Raw genomic sequence first — 19892 nt, 5'->3', positions numbered from 1 at the left:
CTTCCCTTATCTCTCTTACATTTGTCTTCTGAATCTGCTAATCTGAATTTTCTTTTGTCAATTGATACATGTGCAAATTAAACTGTTATAGCATTTCAGTGCTGTAAATAAGTAATAAAATTAAATAGGCCTAGGTAAGCTTATGGCAAGCACACTCCTGGTTATAGAACAATAATCTACATTAAATAGTATATTTTATATTCAGGTAAATATTTCAGTTTAATTAAATGAATGCACACATCTTTCAGGAAAATTACATGTGCACTGATTAATTTATTCATTAATTTTTTTTTTTTTATTTATTTATTAATTTTATTACAATCAATACATAGCAATCAAGTTTTACAAAAAAAAAGAATTATGCTAAGAACAGATCGATCCCCACCCTTGAGAGAGAGAGCAAGCCAAACGGTGTAAAATTTAAGGCTTTTAAAAATACCTAAATCAACAAATTCTCTGTGCTTTATAAAATCATTTCAAAATATTACTGATTAGATCCTGCCATGTTTTGAAAAAAGTCTGCACAGATCCTCTAACTGAGTATTTGATTTTTTCCAATTTTAAATAATATAACACATCAGTTTCCCACTGACTTAAAAGAGGAGAGTTTGGGTTCTTCCAGTTTATCAGAATAAGTCTGCGTGCCAACAGTGTAGTGAATGCAATCACAGTTTGTTTGTCTTTCTCCACTTTAAGACCCTCTGGAAGAACCCCAAACACAGCTGTTAATGGGTTAGGAGGGATTGTGAGTCCAAGACTGTCTGAGAGGTAATTAAAAATTTTTGTCCAGAATAATGTTAATTTGGAGCAGGCCCAGAACATGTGACCTAGTGAGGCTGGGGCTTGGTTGCAACGTTCGCAGGTTGGATCATGCCCTGGAAACATTTTGAGAGTTTTAGTCGAGACAGATGTGCTCGATATATAATTTTGAGTTGTATAATTGTATGCTTTGCGATATGGAGCTTGAGTGAATTCTCTGCATTGCTACTTTCCACTCCTTTTCTGATATATTAATTGAGAGGTCATTTTCCCAGTGTCCTCTTGGATCTTTGAAAGGAAGGGATTGTAAAAGGATTTTATATATTGTAGAGATGGAGTCTAACTCCTTGAAATTGAGCAATAATTTTTCCAGCGTGGATGAGGGTGCAAGATGAGGAAAATCTGGAAGGTTCTGTTTAACAAAGTTCCTGATTTGAAGATAGTGAAAGAAATTTGTAGCTGGAATGTTAAATTTGGAATGTAATTGTTCATAGGATGCAAAGACGTTGTCTATATAAAGATCTCTAAGCAAGTTAATTCCAAATTTTTCCAGATATTAAAACTGCATATGTTTGTGAGGGTTGAAAGAGGTGGTTCTTTTGCAGGTGCCACAGAAAGAAGCTTCTCCGCCTTAAAATGCTTTCTACATTGGTTCCAGATTCTAAGTGAGTGGAGCACAATTGGGTTATTAGTGTATTGCCGATAACGTGTGTTTATTGGAGCACAAAGCAAGGAATACAAAGAAGTACTGCAGGATTTTACTTCTATTGCGGTCCATGCCTGTGTATGTTCTTCTATTTGTGTCCAGGTTCTTATCGACTGTATATTTGCCCAGTAATAAAACTGGAAGTTAGGTAGAGCCATGCCGCCTTCTGCCTTTTGTCTTTGTAGGGTCGCTCTTTTGATGCGTGGATGTTTAGAATTCCAAATAAATAAGGTTATTGTTGAATCTAATTGCTTAAAGAACGATTTATTAATGTATATTGGTATGTTTTGAAATAAAAAGGAGCTTAGGAAGAATATTCATCTTAACAGTGTTAATTCTTCCAGCTAGTGTGAGATGAAGGGTTGACCATCTATGCAAGTCTTGTTTAATTTTTTCCATACAGACGCATAAATTTTGTTGATAAAGAGCTTTATGTTTACTTGTGATGTTTACCCCGAGGTATTTAAACTGTTCTGCAATGATAAAAGGAAGGGTGTCTAATCTAATATTATATGCTTGAATTCACCGGAAAGAGTACACTTTTATTCAGATTAATTCTGAGACCAGAGAGCTTTTGAAATTCTGTGAGTGCTGCTAAGACTGCAGGCACAGAATTTTCTGGGTCCGATATATACAGTACCATGTCATCTGCATATAATGAGATTTTCTGTTCCAGTCCTTCTCTGCTAATCCCCTTTATCTGATCAGTATTTCGACAATGTATTGCCAGTGGTTCAATGGCAATTGCAAACAGCAGTGGTGACAAAGGGCATCCTTGTCTTGTGCCACGCTCTAGTTTAAAGTAGTCTGAGCAAATGTTATTGATGCAAACTGAAGCTTCTGGGTTAGTATACAGTAATTTAATCCATGCACAAATGTTCGGGCCAAACCCAAACTTCTCCAAAATAGTAAAAAGGTATTTCCATTCAATCATGTCGAATGCTTTTTCTGCATCCAATGATAATAATATTTCTGGGGTGTTTGATTTAGTTGGTGAGTATATTACATTAAACAGGCGTCCAAGATTTGAAGATAAGTGTCGGCCCCTAATAAATCCAGTTTGGTCTTGTGATATTATTGAGGGGAGCACTTTCTCCATCCTTCTAGCTATGATTTTAGAGAGTATTTTAACGTCGTTATTCAGAAGTGAAATTGGTCTGTATGATGCACATTGTAATAAGTCCTTATTTTGTTTTGGAAAGACAGTGATTAGTGCTTGGCGAAAGGTTTGTGGAAGAGATTGGTTATCTCTGGCTTCTGTAAATGTTGCTAATAGGAGGGGAGCTAGCTGAGCGGAGAATTTCTTGTAAAACTCTGCAGGGTAGCCATCAGGGCCTGCTGCTTTTCCACCTTGGAGTGACTTTATAGCATCCAGTAATTCTGATAATGACAGAGGTTTATCGAGCTCCTCCACACTAATAGCGCCAATTTGTGGTATCTGTAATTTATCCAGAAATGCATTAGATTGTATATTGTCTTCTTTAAACTCAGTAGTATATAGGGATTTATAGTAGTCTCTAAAAGTGTACATTATATTTTTGTGTTCGATGATTTTATCTCCATTCGTGTTAGTAATTACCGAGATTGCGCTATGCATCTTGCTTGTGAATTTGTTGCGCTAAAAGCTTATTAGCTTTCTCTCCATGTTCATAATAATGATGTCTGGATTTGTAAATTAGTTGTTCGGTTTCTTTAGTTGTCAAGAGGTTTAATTCTGAATGTAGAGCCTGCCTCCTCTTATGTAGAGTCTCGCTTGGTAGTCTGGCATGTTCTTCATCTATTTTAGTAATTTCGCTTTTATCTCTGCTACTTTCTTCGCTCGGATTTATTTCTGTGGGAAAGATATGAGATAATCTGTCCTCTTAAGAAGGCCTTAAGAGTTTCCCAGAGTATTCCTGCAGAGATCTCAGGGGATGTATTTGTCTCTAGAAAGAATTCAATTTGTTTGGATATAAATTCAGTACAATTCTCGTCAGCTAATAGAAGCGGATTGAGACGCCATCTGCGGGTGAGTGTATGGGGCTTAGTAATTTCAGCTCCAAGATCATCGGAGCATGGTCTGAAATAACAATAGCATCGTATTTACAAGATTTAATCTTAGGCAAGAAGTTATTATCTATAAAGAAGTAATCAATCCTTGAGTAGCAATGATGTACTGGTGAGTAGAAAGAATATGTTCTTGAATTTGGGTTTAAAAACCTCCAGGGATCTGATAAGTTGTGATCAGTTATAAACTTTGTAATTATCTTTGCGGTGTTAGTTGCGTTCCCCTGTGGAGGAAGTCTTATCTAAAAGTGGATTTAGAACACAATTAAAGTCCCCAGCCATTATAAGTTTATGAGTGTTCAGATTGGGAATGGATGCAAATAAATTTTGTATAAATTCCTTATCATCAACATTAGGTGCATAAACATTTATCAAAATCATTTTACAGTTAGATAAGTCTCCCATGACCATCACATATCTCCCTTCAGGATCCAATACTACATCTGATGCTACAAATGGTACTGTTCTATGTATGAGAATTCCCACCCCTCTAGTTTTCTTTGTAAAACTAGAATGGAACATTTGGCCAGTCCAGTCTTTTGCAGCCGGAACTGATCCTTACTTAGTAAGTGGGTTTCCTGTAAAAATACTATTTTAGCATTTAGACCTGTTAGATGAGAAAGTACTTTCTTTCTCTTTAATTCGTGATTCAGGCCTTTAACATTCCAGCTTACGGTTAACTGTCCCATCATGGAGACACTGATTCTGAGTTTTTGGTGTCATATTATAGTCTTAACTGGAAGTGAAATAGTTTAGGTCTTAATTTCCTATTCCCCAAGAGTTGTTGCCATGCAGCTTATTATTACGTTGATAGTTATAATTATAAAGATTGAGATGATAGATTAGATATAGATCAAGCCTGCTCTCTTTCTCTTCCCCTTAACCCCCACCCTCCCTTTTTGCCTCCCCAGGTGAGGCTAAAACCCACTTCATGCAGTCCCAGTCCTCTGACATACCCAGAGACAGAGCACGCCCAAAGCACATCAAGCCCCCATGCAGTAAGGTTAAAAGATAGCTTTAAGGTTAAAAGATAGAGATATCTGTTACCAATATAGTCTTTAAAAGAGGAAAAAGAAAGAAAATATATATTTGCACTTATATATATATATATATATATATATATATATATATATATATATATATATATATATACATACATACATACATACATATAATCTTCATCAATTTTAGTGCATTAAGATGATATCCCCAGATAATAAACCCAGGTGATGGTGTTAAAGATGTGTCCAAAACAAGCATAACAAGTCTTAATGCAGTAATAGCAATAACAGCAAACCAAGGGTATGATATTGAACAGTCTCATTTAGGGTACACATGAAATAATTAGAAAAGAAAAAGAGGAGGAAAACGTAATTAAGCACAATAAAACATAAACATTTAGCCCTAGTAATACTAAGTAATGATAAGTAATAAGTAAGTAATAATAATATAAGAATATGAGAATATATGCTGATAAAAACCCGTATTTTAAAACAAATAGATCAGACAGTAGATTATTAATCCTAGCTTTATCATTTACCGCCATGACTCACAATTATGTATCAGAATAGTCCCGGATCAGCTTTCTTAACTCATTTTCTGCCTCCTCCTTGCTAGCGAAAACATAGAAATGACCCTGCCATTCCACTTTCAGTTTTGCCGGATACAGGAGGCCGATTTGACATTGGCTTGCCGTAGCCGCTGTTTAATATTATAGAAGGCGGCGTTTGATAGCTGTTGCTGGAGAGAAGTCAGGGAAGACGCGAATGTGGCAATCTTCATATATAATATCTTCCTTTTTTTCCTGAGGAGTTCCATCACCTCTAACTTAAATGATAATCGCTCAAAACGGACTATAAAAGATCTTGGTCGGGTCTGACGGTGTTTGATCAGCGACGCTGTAAGCCGCTGCTATCTCAGATTCTGCTTTAAAGTCGCCCGATTATTTTAGAAAAAGTTCAGTTGCGAATTTCACGGGTTTAAACTTTCTCGATTCTCCGCAAGCCTTCAATTCTGACATTATACCTTCTATTCCCATCTTCTAAAGCAGCCAGTCTGTCTCCAAGTTTTTCTCCGAGTTTTTACATTCAACTGACATTTACTGCTCTTTCCTCGGCACTGGCAGCTAGATGTTCGCTATTTCGATCCGATTCGTGAATGTCTCACTAAGATGCTCCAATCGATCAGCAAGCGTGCTCAGTTTAGCCGAGTTTTTCTCAATGCGCTCTTCAATTTTACCCAGCACCTGTCGGTTCAAGCTGTACCTCTTGACGCAGCCTTTCATTTGCCTGTTGGATTTCCTGTCGCAGACATTCATTGGCCTGTTTCATCTCCTGTTTCCATTCCTGTTTCAGTCTCTCATGTGCCTTTGCCGTTGCTTTCTCATTAGCCTTCTCGCTTTTCTTTATATCTTGCCTGAGCTCAGCGAGCAACACTTTCAGTTCAGATAGCTCAAATGTGCCTTCTTGTACCGTAGATGAAGCAGCAGACTCTGCTGAAGCCGGTGTCCCCGCTGCTCCAGTCCCGCGTGATTGCGTAACTGAAGCCGCGGACCTCCCGCCTTTTCCAGTTTCAGGTAATCCTCTCCAATCGGCGAGCTATCCACATCTGCACTCACGATCGCACCTTCGCTCCCCTTTTCGCTCTCAGCAGGCGACGATGTAGCGGACCGTGGTCCCGAGGAGTCTGTACTTTCGCCCATCTGATCCAGGTCTGTCTCTGAGAGGCCGTATCTCGAACTAGGGCTTGCTGATCGCAGCTTGGATGTAGCTTTAGTCTTCGATTCTTTCGACCCCTTCTTGTTGGCCATGTTTATATGTGTTTACATATACTGTAACGGTCCCTCTCGGGTTGAATAAATACAGGATATCTCAGAATAATAAGCAAATAATATGAAAAATAGCACCACTGCTAGCGGAGCTCCACTTCAGACGTCCATCTCTCGCATCGGACGAGACCAAAATTGATTCATTTATTCATTAATTAATCTTCTAAAAATTCTTGCTTCATATAGTCATCAGACAAGGGTGTACATACCATCTTTGTAGTGAAGCTTATTCGTCAAATTTAAGTCAATATGGGCCATATCTTTATAAACATCAGTTTATCAAATGTACACTTGTACTGATGGCACCTTCAGTGCACTGTTAACAGAAAGTGACAAATATTAGATTTCTCTCTGCTTTTGGATCTTAAAAAATAAATAAATTTAATCTATTTCAGTGTTAAAACCTGTTCATGTGACAACATTATGCACCATGTTTTGTTTTCATTGTGTTATTTGTCCACCCCAAGAACACAATAATACTTAAACACATCCGCAATACTGGTACAATATGCATCAGTAATTGGTCATCTGGGCTGCCCAAATATCAGTATTGTTGTCAGTCAAAAAAAATACATATTAGTTTGTCAATATACATAGCATTCTATTTTTTATTTTTTTGTACAGGCATGAATCTGCCGAATTTCTCCCAAACCCCCCACCTACACAGCTGTATTGAAACTTTGTAGCAAACAAAAATACAGAGAGAGAGTGACCAGGGATAAGATGTATAAAAGGAGTCTTGAAATTTAAGCATGGAATTTCCCACGCAAACATCATTATTTTTAAGAAAAAAATCTGATCCATCCATTACTCAGCATTTTGGAGAAACTGGGAGAGTATGACACCCTTGACCAAATGGGAAAATGTAGCCAAACCAGCTAAATGTCAACTTGTGTGTGTAAATAATTCATACCATGAAGCTGTTACAAAAGTTATGAATATGATATACAGACTCGATTGTAATTCCCTTTTAAAATGGGTCAATGCTATGTATTTGTACTGAAGAACTTTTTTGGTTGGTTTACTTAGGTTTCCTGCAGTCACTTTGAAGGTTTACGAACCAAAGTGTACAGACGCAATTCACTCCCTATGTATAGAAAGCTATAAATCTTATGCCCTACCACCTTTTCATAACCTTGTGATTTGACATAGCATGGCTTGTTTGGCACTGCTTGAAGACTATGCAAATGGTCATTTATGAAGGAATGATCTTTTAGGGAATGGCTGGATTTTTTTTTTTTGCCATGAGATGATGACTTGTTTATGAGCTTAGGCTTTTAAGATCCCTTCTCTAGGATAGACAGACTACCTAAAAATGGGCTCTACGTGTTCATATTTAGATTTTAACAATGGTTAGCTTTCTGGCAACATGCACCTAACCAGAGGAATCTGCTAATAGGTCAAGAATATCTCAGCTAAGCTCCAGCTCTGTCATGCCCACTGTGCTGGATGCCATAAATGCCTGACAAGGTGCTACATTCAGTTTCTGCAGGGTTTGGTTGTACATGCCAACATAAAGAAATTAGGCTGGCAATTGACAGCATTCATATTGTAAAGATGCCTAACAAAAATGCCACAGTTATTAAACATAAGTGGTGACATTCTATTAACACACAAGTCAATTGTGATGCTAAGATGAGGCTAACAAAATGATACGTCAGATTACACATGTCAGGTGGTAGTTGCTAACCCCTGATAGAACTCCCGACCTCTTGATGTGGCACTCCTATCATAAACTTTCTCCAAATCAATTAACACCATATGCAAACCTATACATTGAGATAGCTCATAGAGAAGTATCAAAAAAAAAAACTCTCATCAGTTGTTCCTCCCCTGGTGTAAAACCAGACTACTTCTTCCTATGGTGGTCTCTTCCCTAAGCCTTCTCTCGATAAACTTTTTTCCCATATTTCATTGTTTGTGACATTAGCTTAATCCCTTTATAGGTTCCACAATCCTGAATATCCCCCTTCTCCTTATAAATGGGTACAGTCTCATGAAATAATTAGAAAAGAAAAAAAAAAAAAAAAAGAGGAGGAAAACGTAATTAAGCACAATAAAACACAAACATTTAGCGCCCTAGTAATACTAAGTAATGATAAGTAAAAAGTAAGTAAAAATAATATAAGAATATGAGAATATATGCTGATAAAAAACCCGTATTTTAAAAAACAAATAGAACAGACAGTAGATTATTAATCCTAGCTTTATCATTTACCGCCATGACTCACAATTATGTATCAGAATAGTCCCGGGATCAGCTTTCTTAACTCGCTTTTCTGCCTCCTCCTTGCTAGCTTAAAACATAGAAATGCCCCTGCCATTCCACTTTCAGTTTTGCCGGATACAGGAGGCCGTATTTGACATTGGCTTGCCGTAGCCGCTGTTTAATATTATAGAAGGCGCGCGCTTGATAGCTGTTGCTGGAGAGAAGTCAGGGAAGACGCGAATTTGGCAATCTTCATATTTAATATCTTCCTTTTTTTTCCTGAGGAGTTCCATCACCTCTAACTTAAATGATAATCGCTCAAAACGGACTATAAAAGATCTTGGTGGGTCTGACGGTGTTTGATCCGCTGACGCTGTAAGCCGCTGCTATCTCAGATTCTGCTTTAAAGTCGCCCGATTATTTTTAGAAAAAGTTCAGTTGCGTAATTTCACCGGTTTAAACTTTCTCGATTCTCCGCAAGCCTTCAATTCTGACATTATACCTTCTATTCCCGCCTTCTAAAGCAGCCAGTCTGTCTCCAAGTTTTTCTCCGAAGTTTTTACATTCAACTGACATTTACTGCTCTTTCCTCGCACTGGCAGCTAGATGTTCGCTATTTCGATCCGATTCGTGAATGTCTCACTAAGATGCTCCAATCGATCAGCAAGCGTGCTCAGTTTAGCCGAAGTTTTCTCAACGCGCTCTTCAATTTTACCCAGCACCTGTCGAAGTTCACGCTGTACCTCTTGGATCAAGTCTTTCATTTGCCTGTTGGATTTCCTGTCGCAGACATTCATTGGCCTGTTTCATCTCCTGTTTCAGTCTCTCATGTGCCTTTGCCGCTGCTTTCTCATTAGCCTTCTCGCTTTTCTTTATATCTTGCCTGAGCTCAGCGAGCAACACTTTCAGTTCAGATAGCTCAAATGTGCCTTCTTGTACCGTAGATGAAGCAGCAGATTCTGCTGAAGCGGTGTCCCCGCTGCTCCAGTCCCGCGTGATTGCGTAACTGAAGCCGCTGACCTCCCGCCTTTTCCAGTTTCAGGTAATCCTCTCCAATCGGGCGAGCTATCCACATCTGCACTCACGATCGCACCTTCGCTCCCTTTTCGCCTCTCAGCAGGCGACGATGTAGCGGACCGTGGTCCCGAGGAGTTCTGTACTTTCGCCCATCTGATCCAGGTCTGTCTCTGAGAGGCAGATCTAACTAGGGCTTGCTGATCGCAGCTTGGATGTAGCTTTAGTCTTCGATTCTTTCGGACCCCCCTTCTTGTTGGCCATGTTTATATGTGTTTACATATACTGTAACGGTCCCTCTCGGGTTGAATAAATACAGGATATCTCAGAATAATAAGCAAATAATATGAAAAATAGCACCACTGCTAGCGGAGCTCCACTTCAGACGCCCATCTCGTGATCGGACGAGACCAAACCCCTTTTTTTCTAATTATTTCATGTGTACCCTAAATGAGACTGTTCAATATCATACCCTTGGTTTGCTGTTATTGCTATTACTGCATTAAGACTTGTTATGCTTGTTTTGGACACATCTTTAACACCATCACCTGGGTTTATTATCTGGGGATATCATCTTAATGCACTAAAATTGATGAAGATTATATGTATGTATGTATGTATATATATATATATATATATATATATATATATATGTATATATATATATATATATATATATATATATATATATATATATGTATATATATATATATATATATATATATATATATATATATATATATATATATATGTATATATATATATATATATATATATATTAAGTGCAAAATTCTTTTTTTTTTTTCTTTTTCCTCTTTTAAAGACTATATTGGTAACAGATATCTCTATCTTTTAACCTTAAAGCCACTGCATGGGGCTTGATGTGCTTTGGACGTGCTCTGTCTCTGGGTATGTCAGAGGACTGGGACTGCATGAAGTGGGTTTTAGCCTCACCTGGGGAGGCAAAAAGGAGGGTGGGGGTTAAGGGGAAGAGAAAGAGAGCAGGCTTGATCTATATCTAATCTATCATCTCAATCTTTATAATTATAACTATCAACGTAATAATAAGCTGCATGGCAACAACTCTTGGGGGAATAGGAAATTAAGACCTAAACTATTTCACTTCCAGTTAAGACTATAATATGACACCAAAAACTCAGAATCAGTGTCTCCATGATGGGACAGTTAACTCGTAAGCTGGAATGTTAAAGGCCTGAATCACTAATTAAAGAGAAAGAAAGTACTTTCTCACCTAACAGGTCTAAATGCTAAAATAGTATTTTTACAGGAAACCCACTTACTAAGTAAGGATCAGTTCCGCTGCAAAAAGACTGGACTGGCCAATGTTCCATTCTAGTTTTACAAAGAAAACTAGAGGGGTGGGAATTCTCATACATAGAACAGTACCATTTGTAGCATCAGATGTAGTATTGGATCCTGAAGGGAGATATGTGATGGTCATGGGAGACTTATCTAACTGTAAAATGATTTTGATAAATGTTTATGCACCTAATGTTGATGATAAGGAATTTATACAAAATTTATTTGCATCCATTCCCAATCTGAACACTCATAAACTTATAATGGCTGGGGACTTTAATTGTGTTCTAAATCCACTTTTAGATAAGACTTCCTCCACAGGGGAACGCAACTAACACCGCAAAGATAATTACAAAGTTTATAACTGATCACAACTTATCAGATCCCTGGAGAGTTTTAAACCCAAATTCAAGAACATATTCTTTCTACTCACCAGTACATCATTGCTACTCAAGGATTGATTACTTCTTTATAGATAATAACTTCTTGCCTAAGATTAAATCTTGTAAATACGATGCTATTGTTATTTCAGACCATGCTCCATGATCTTGGAGCTGAAATTACTAAGCCCCATACACTCACCCCGCAGATGGCGCCTCAACCCGCTTCTATTAGCTGACGAGAATTGTACTGAATTTATATCCAAACAAATTGAATTCTTTCTAGAGACAAATACATCCCCTGAGATCTCTGCAGGAATACTCTGGGAAACTCTTAAGGCCTTCTTAAGAGGACAGATTATCTCATATCTTTCCCACAGAAATAAACCGCTTAAGAAAGTAGCAGAGATAAAAAGCTAAATTACTAAAATAGATGAAGAACATGCCAGACTACCAAGCGAGACTCTACATAAGAGGAGGCAGGCTCTACATTCAGAATTAAACCTCTTGACAACTAAAGAAACCTGAACAACTAATTTACAAATCCAGACATCATTATTATGAACATGGAGAGAAAGCTAATAAGCTTTTAGCAACAAATTCACAAGCAAGAAGTGCAACGCAATCTCGTAATTACTAACACTAATGGAGATAAAATCATCGAACACAAAAATATAATGTACACTTTTAGAGACTACTATAAATCCCTATATACTACTGAGTTTAAAGAAGACAATATACAATCTAATGCATTTCTGGATAAATTACAGATACCACAAATTGACGCTTATTAGTGTGGAGGAGCGCGATAAACCTCTGTCATTATCAGAATGACTGGATGCTATAAAGTCACCCAAGGTGGAAAAGCAGCAGGCCCTGATGGCTACCCTGCAGAGTTTTACAAGAAATTCTCCGCTCAGCTAGCTCCCTCCTATTAGCAACATTTACAGAAGCCAGAGATAACCAATCTCTTCCACAAACCTTTCGCCAAGCACTAATCACTGTCTTTCCAAAACAAAATAAGGACTTATTACAATGTGCATCATACAGACCAATTTCACTTCTGAATAACGACGTTAAAATACTCTCTAAAATCATAGCTAGAAGGATGGAGAAAGTGCTCCCCCAGTAATATCACAAGACCAAACTGGATTTATTAGGGGCCGACACTTATCTTCAAATCTTCGACGCCTGTTTAATGTAATATACTCACCAACTAAATCAAACACCCCAGAAATATTATTATCATTGGATGCAGAAAAGCATTCGACATGATTGAATGGAAATACCTTTTACTATTTTGGAGAAGTTTGGGTTTGGCCCAACATTTGTGCATGGATTAAATTACTGTATACTAACCCAGAAGCTTCAGTTTGCATCAATAACATTTGCTCAGACTACTTTAAACTAGAACGTGGCACAAGACAAGGATGCCCTTTGTCACCACTGCTGTTTGCAATTGCCATTGAACCACTGGCAATACATTGTCGAAATACTGATCAGATAAAGGGGATTAGCAGAGAAGGACTGGAACAGAAAATCTCATTATATGCAGATGACATGGTACTGTATATATCGGATCCAGAAAATTCTGTGCCTGCAGTCTTAGCAGCACTCACAGAATTTCAAAAGCTCTCTGGTCTCAGAATTAATCTGAATAAAAGTGTACTCTTTCCAGTGAATTCTCAAGCATATAATATTAGATTAGACACCCTTCCTTTTATCATTGCAGAACAGTTTAAATACCTCGTAAACATCACAAGTAAACATAAAGCTCTTTATCAACAAAATTTCGTCGCCTGTATGGAAAAAATTAAACAAGACTTGCATAGATGGTCAACCCTTCATCTCACACTAGCTGGAAGAATTAACACTGTTAAGATGAATATTCTTCCTAAGCTCCTTTTTTATTTCAAAACATACCAATATACATTAATAAATCGTTCTTTAAGCAATTAGATTCAACAATAACCTCATTTATTTGGAATTCTAAACATCCACGCATCAAAAGAGCGACCCTACAAAGACAAAAGGCAGAAGGCGGCATGGCTCTACCTAACTTCCAGTTTTATTACTGGGCGCAAATATACAGTCGATAAGAACCTGGACACAAATAGAAGAACATACACAGGCATGGACCGCAATAGAAGTAAAATCCTGCAGTACTTCTTTGTATTCCTTGCTTTGTGCTCCAATAAACACACGCTATCGGCAATACACTAATAACCCAATTGTGCTCCACTCACTTAGAATCTGGAACCAATGTAGAAAGCATTTTAAGACGGAGAAGCTTCTTTCTGTGGCACCCTGCAAAAGAACCACCTCTTTCAACCCTCACAAACATATGCAGTTTTTAATATCTGGAAAAATTTGGAATTAACTTGCTTAGAGATCTTTATATAGACAACGCCTTTGCATCCTATGAACAATTACATTCCAAATTTAACATTCCAGCTACAAATTTCTTTCACTATCTTCAAATCAGGAACTTTGTTAAACAGAACCTTCCAGATTTTCCTCATCTTGCACCCTCATCCACGCTGGAAAAATTATTGCTCAATTTCAAGGAGTTAGACTCCATCTCTACAATATATAAAATCCTTTTACAATCCCTTCCTTTCAAAGATCCAAGAGGACACTGGGAAAATGACCTCTCAATTAATATATCAGAAAAGGAGTGGAAAGTAGCAATGCAGAGAATTCACTCAAGCTCCATATGCAAAGCATACAATTATACAACTCAAAATTATATATCGAGCACATCTGTCTCACTAAAACTCTCCAAAATGTTTCCAGGGCATGATCCAACCTGCGAACGCTGCAACCAAGCCCCAGCCTCACTAGGTCACATGTTCTGGGCCTGCTCCAAATTAACATTATTCTGGACAAAAATTTTAATTACCTCTCAGACAGTCTTGGACTCACAATCCCTCCTAACCCATTAACAGCTGTGTTTGGGGTTCTTCCAGAGGGTCTTAAAGTGGAGAAAGACAAACAAATTGTGATTGCATTCACTACACTGTTGGCACGCAGACTTATTCTGATAAACTGGAAGAACCCAAACTCTCCTCTTTTAAGTCAGTGGGAAACTGATGTGTTATATTATTTAAAATTGGAAAAATCAAATACTCAGTTAGAGGATCTGTGCAGACTTTTTCAAAACATGGCAGGATCTAATCAGTAATATTTTGAAATGATTTTATAAAGCACAGAGAATTTGTTGATTTAGGTATTTTTAAAAGCCTTAAATTTTACACCGTTTGGCTTGTTCTCTCTCTCAAGGGTGGGGATCGATCTGTTCTTAGCATAATTTTTTTTGTAAAACTTGATTGCTATGTATTGATTGTAATAAAATTAATAAATAAAAAAAAAAAATAAAAAAAAAATAAATAAATGGGTACAGTCTCACTGTGCCTTCATTCCACTGGTATTCTGTTTTGTTCATAGATCCTTCTGCATTAGACCCCACAACACATCTCCACATTTACTTGCTGCTTCCTTATTTTTGATACTATCCCTTCATTTATGACTCCATCCACAAATACTACCCTTGGATTTTTTTCATTCAGCAGCTTTTCATAGTACCTCTCCCATCTATTTTTGATTATGTTCACTGAAGACCTCAAACTTGCTCATCTTTCAATTCTTTATCTCATGCAAATAAGATCATCTACACATTAGAACATCTCTTAGGCTTTCCCTTCCTCAACTACACAAAGTCACAAGCCGATTTACTTTTCATACAAATGTTAATTATCAAATCAGATGCAATGTCAAATCTACTATCCTCTTTCCTTCCCTATTTTCTACCCTACGTCCCACCCTCTGTGTACCGTCCCATCATCATTTCTGTTTGTTCCACATGCACATTTATATCACCACCATCAGTAACCTTTTCTTCCTCTTTTGCCACTCTAAGTTCCTCATCCATTTACGCCCAGAAAATGTCATCTTCACAGTCCTCTTGGTAAGACTATAGTTAGTCATCTGTGTATATGCGCCACAAGGTCCAGTTTGACACTTAGTCTTGTGTGAATAGAACTTTAGAGTGTTATCTTTTAGTTCTTTTAGATACTACTATACCTACACAATGCATTCCTTGCTCATTTGCTCCACTGTACAACAATTTAAGGCCTCCTTTCAATTCTATTGCTGTATTCCTCTACCATCTAGTTTCCTGCTGACACAGCACTCCCACTTTCCTCCTTTTTCATCTGTCAACTGTCTTCCTATTCCAGTAATTTTCTCAATATTCAGTGTTCCCACTCTTAACTTACCCTTTTCTTTCCCCTCTCTTGCCGTCTGCTTCTTCTGGACAAGTTTCTTTAGCCTACCCTTGTAAGCTTCCTTTCCACAGGGCTCTGGTGAAGCCCCAGTACATTGCCTATGAGGTACACCCTAACATTTTCTGAAGCTAATCAGTTTTCATTACCTTCTCCATTTATCTGCGCTTGGGACCAGTACCAAGTTGGGATGGCTTTTCCTCCTGCTTAGTAGATTAGAAATGCACGTACACCAGCTTTTTAAAATCTGATTTTTTTTTTGATTGTGCAAATTTTTCTTTTTTTTTTTTTGGCATGCACATACTTTCATGCTGGAATGTATGCAAAGTTTTATAAATAGGACCACAGCTGAGCTAAAATGTTAGTAGGTATAGTCTGTTTGTGAAAATCTTTGAATTCATTCCAGAAATTTTCGTTTAAGCATAGAGCTAAAAGCACAAGTGTTTGTATATAGAGGCATATGGAGTGTCTTAGTAAAGTGTTTCAACTCTTAAATTTTGAAATTGTTGGTCGATTTCTAATGGTGCTTTCTCATTGTGATCTAATTTATCATTTTTAAGGCTAATCAAATTATTTATCAGCAGGTATCTTTTAATAAAAACCTGAAATGTGCCTCGTGCACACAGTTGGACAGGTAATTTGGCAGCTTTAAAAGTATCTGAATGTTAAAGAAATTGATTGCTTTAACTTCAGCCTAGTTTAAAAGCTGCTGCTGACAGTGAATTTCAATGAAAATGAGCAGCAATTTATATTTGGAGGAAGTTTTAATATGTAAAGTAGTAAAAATACCTAAGTAACCAGAATGGTCCAAAACTCTCTGAACACTGTGTTCATAGTATTGAGAAATGGAAAATGCATCCCACCACAACCTATACACCATCTATAAAGGATGTCTGTCAAAATGTGAAGAATGGTGGATAGATGCATTATTCTGTGGGAGTGCTTTTTTCCTTCAGCTCCCCCAAGCATACATAGTCTCTGCACATAACCAGAAAATATTTTAATGGGAGCTTGGTTTACGAGGTTAAAAAAAAAAAAAAACTAAAACTGATGATGATGATTCACCTTTCATCTGGATAAAGGATCTAAATACGGTACCAAAGCCAACAGTGAAATGACTGAAGAATGAAAAGTGAATGTCAAATGTATGACCTCATTTGAAAATTTCAAAAAGAGCCAAAGCTCTTCTGGCAAGAGAATGGGCAGTAGTCTATACTAATGTACATGCAAAGCTGGTTGACCTGTAGCCAATAAGACCTAAAGCTACTATTCTGGAAAAAGGTACTAACCAATCTGTATTTGAGATCTTCTAGAGATGACAATTTGTAAAGTTTCTCTTACTGAGCATTATGAAATTTACAGTAAGAATACAACATGGATTTTAGGATGTCAAAGGTAAACCTTCACAAGCATGGGTTGAGATCTGTGTTCATATGTTTGGTTACTTTTTAGCAAAATAGTCTTGATTTGATTCAAACATTGCTTGTATTATAAAAGTATCTAATTTCAGTGATCAATATACTGGAAAATTCTGAGATATATTAAGATATGGAAAGACTGACATTTTTAACCACCTTCTTTCCTTCACAGTAGTTGCAACTGCTTTTTATTGTTTATAGGTCTAACTGCAGTTATTGAAATGAAGGTGGCCACCTGTTTTGTAAAATAAACACTTCCTCTGTATTTTGCCTTTACTGCAGGAAAAGTATTGGTTGGTGTGGAAGATCCATTGTTCTCTGGTTGCAGGGCGCTACCATTGGAAGCCTTCAAACACTGTTCTGACCGGCCTTCTAGAAACCCATCAGAGAAGCCCTGCTCAAGAAAAGGAACTCAAAAGAATGACAGAATAAAGGGTTCTGGTGACAATAGGAAAAAAGTGGTGCTGAAAGAGCAAAGCATAATTTCCTCCAATAGTGGTGGTAGACATGATAGCAGCAAGAAGGAGCTAGAAACAACTCAGGGCAATTTACAAAAGGAGGACAGGGCCAGGGTGGCAGTAAAACCTTTGCAACTTAGAGAGAAAAAGAGTGACCCATTAATAGTTGAGCACAAAAAAAAGGATGTTTTAATCCAGGGTGAAGACCTGAAGCATGAGCATCAAGACAGATCTTTGTGTAAGCCCAACCATAAGTCAGCCAGGTACATGGAAGAGGCTACCCTTAAACAGTCTGAAAATAAAAGAGCACAACTGCCTGCAAGTGGAAAAGTACTGTCACGTAGAATTTCAGGAGAAACTGTGCCTAAATGTAATGGAACTCTGAAAAAAGTGAACTGCAACCAGTCATTTATTCCAGTGCCTACGACGCCAGCCAGCCCTATGAAGAATTGGGGAGGGTTCAGAATCCCAAAGAAAGGAGAACGGCTTCTTCCGAGTGAGGGACAGGATACCTGCCAAAAGAAACCACTCTGTGATCACTTGAGTGTTGACAGGGCACCTCTTAAAGAGAGCACCAGGGCTCACATAAAGACAGAGACCGAGAATGATGGCTATATTCCTGATGCTGAAATGAGTGACTCTGAGATGGAAACAAAAGAGAAAAAATGTCGTCCACAGCGGCTCAGCGCAGGAGCCTCCCTTAACAGGAGATATGGAGCGGATTTTCTCAGGAGAAGTATCCTGGCCTCTTGAGCAGTAATGACAGGGAAGGAGGCTTAACTGAAGAGTGGGCAAAAATGGCCACGTATACCACTATCTAACTTTTAAATGCCCCCCACCTAAAAAAAAAAACAGTGAAGTGTGAACTTCAATGAGTGCGGCATCACACGTATTGTTTTAACAATTTAGTTGACTCCTCACATTATTTCAAAATCCAATTCAGCATATTTGTTTCTTTTATGGACTCAAACTGCATCAGTGGTGGGGGGAGGGTGAAACGACTTAAGACAAGTTGTTTTAAGACTGGACTTGCCAGCACAGTCTTTGTTTTGTATATACACTACATTATTCTACTGTGCTTTAATCAATAGGATGGTGGTACTACAGGCCATTTTCAGTGAGACCTTTAAGTGCTTTCTTTAAATTGAAAGAGTCAAAGCACAATTCTAATTATAATGGCACTGAATAGTATGGTACAATAATACCATACTGCACTGCTGTACCCAGTTACCTTGAAATTGCCATGTGGGTAGCTTGTGAGTCTGCTTATTATTGGCATTTCATATCCACTAATTGTAGAGACATTTCAAAGTTAGGGTTTGCAAGTGAGCCCCTTTGGCGTTGTCTTCGCCTGGTTGCATACCGCTTAGCATATAGAATTCATAAAGAAAAGAAAGTGGACTGGGGGATATTCCTCTTGAGCCATCTTCTCTTCATTGTACTCCCTTGAGCTGGGTCCATATAGAAGGACATATGGTGTTACATGGGCCAGTAAGATAACATTGATTTTTAGGGGAAAGCAGGGGTGGGGTGAGGGAGGAACTTACTTAAGGTTTTGCTTTTCATGTACAGTGCACACGTGTGTAATATGAGCTCTTGCCAAATAAAAAGGGGCATTAATCCAAAAACGCATGGAGAATTGGCCCCTTTTTGGAATATACACTGGTGTATTAATGCAAAGAAGCAATAATGTCAAATTATATAAATTTTTTAGCAGTAGCAATAAAAGGTGATCCATGAAGATAATGAATGATGCATCACACACATTTAAAAAAGGTGGTTTGAAGTTAGTTTGAATGTAAAGGAAAATTCAAAAACAAACTGTGTCCATGTTGGAGGCAGATGTATGATTTTTAACCCCATATTGCACTTCATTCAGTACAGTGGCTGAAGTTTTCCTTCATTGAACCTTCCTACATGTGTAAGAATTGTTTTGTAATGTCATCACTCACTCCCTTTCTGAATTGTGCAGCCAGCAGTATTAATCATGATTGTTTTACCTCATGTACCCAACTTCCCTTACAGTGGGGCACAGTCTGCAGTGTTGGCATTAATGCAAACAAATGGGTGACATTCTCATTATTTAAACTTGAGAAAATAATGTCTTTAATTTGAGAAGTGTATTTTGTAAATTGTATTGGCCATGTTTTTGTCTGTTACCAAAAAAGAGAAGAAAACAAAAGTAGTTAAGATTGCAATGATTCTTTTTTGAATAATTTTTGCACGCCGATTATTTTTCTTTCTCCTTTTTATACTCTCATACGCCGTTTAATCATGAGTTAGCAGTGTACTTTACCAAGGGAGGATCCATTTACCCAATCTGTGTTTTCAGTAACAACCATGATTTTCTTATTTTATGTTGCTCTGTGTTAGGAACTCAAAGAAAACAAAGCTACTGTATCATGACAACCTAATTCAGGCAAATTTAAGCTTCTAAAAAGTTGCTTTGTTGTGCCTAGTAGGAAATCGGAG

General features: G+C 37.6%; 1 protein-coding gene across 6 annotated transcripts in view; it reads left to right on the top strand.

Moving 5' to 3' along the window:
- Positions 1-19180, top strand: part of jade1 (jade family PHD finger 1) — a 153237-nt gene extending 134057 nt beyond the window's left edge. For all 6 annotated transcript variants that reach the window (XM_039751697.1, XM_039751692.1, XM_039751693.1 and 3 more), the window contains one exon: positions 17245-19180. In XM_039751697.1, the coding sequence (XP_039607631.1) occupies positions 17245-18173 (929 nt within the window). In that variant the 3' untranslated portion in view covers positions 18174-19180. The remainder of the gene's footprint in view (positions 1-17244) is intronic.
- Positions 19181-19892: the final 712 nt, after the last annotated feature.

This window comes from Polypterus senegalus, chromosome 4 (assembly GCF_016835505.1).
Source record: "Polypterus senegalus isolate Bchr_013 chromosome 4, ASM1683550v1, whole genome shotgun sequence".
NCBI lineage: Eukaryota > Metazoa > Chordata > Cladistia > Polypteriformes > Polypteridae > Polypterus > Polypterus senegalus.
Note: the sequence above shows the minus strand (reverse complement) of the source record. Positions and strands in the feature narration are given on the sequence as shown.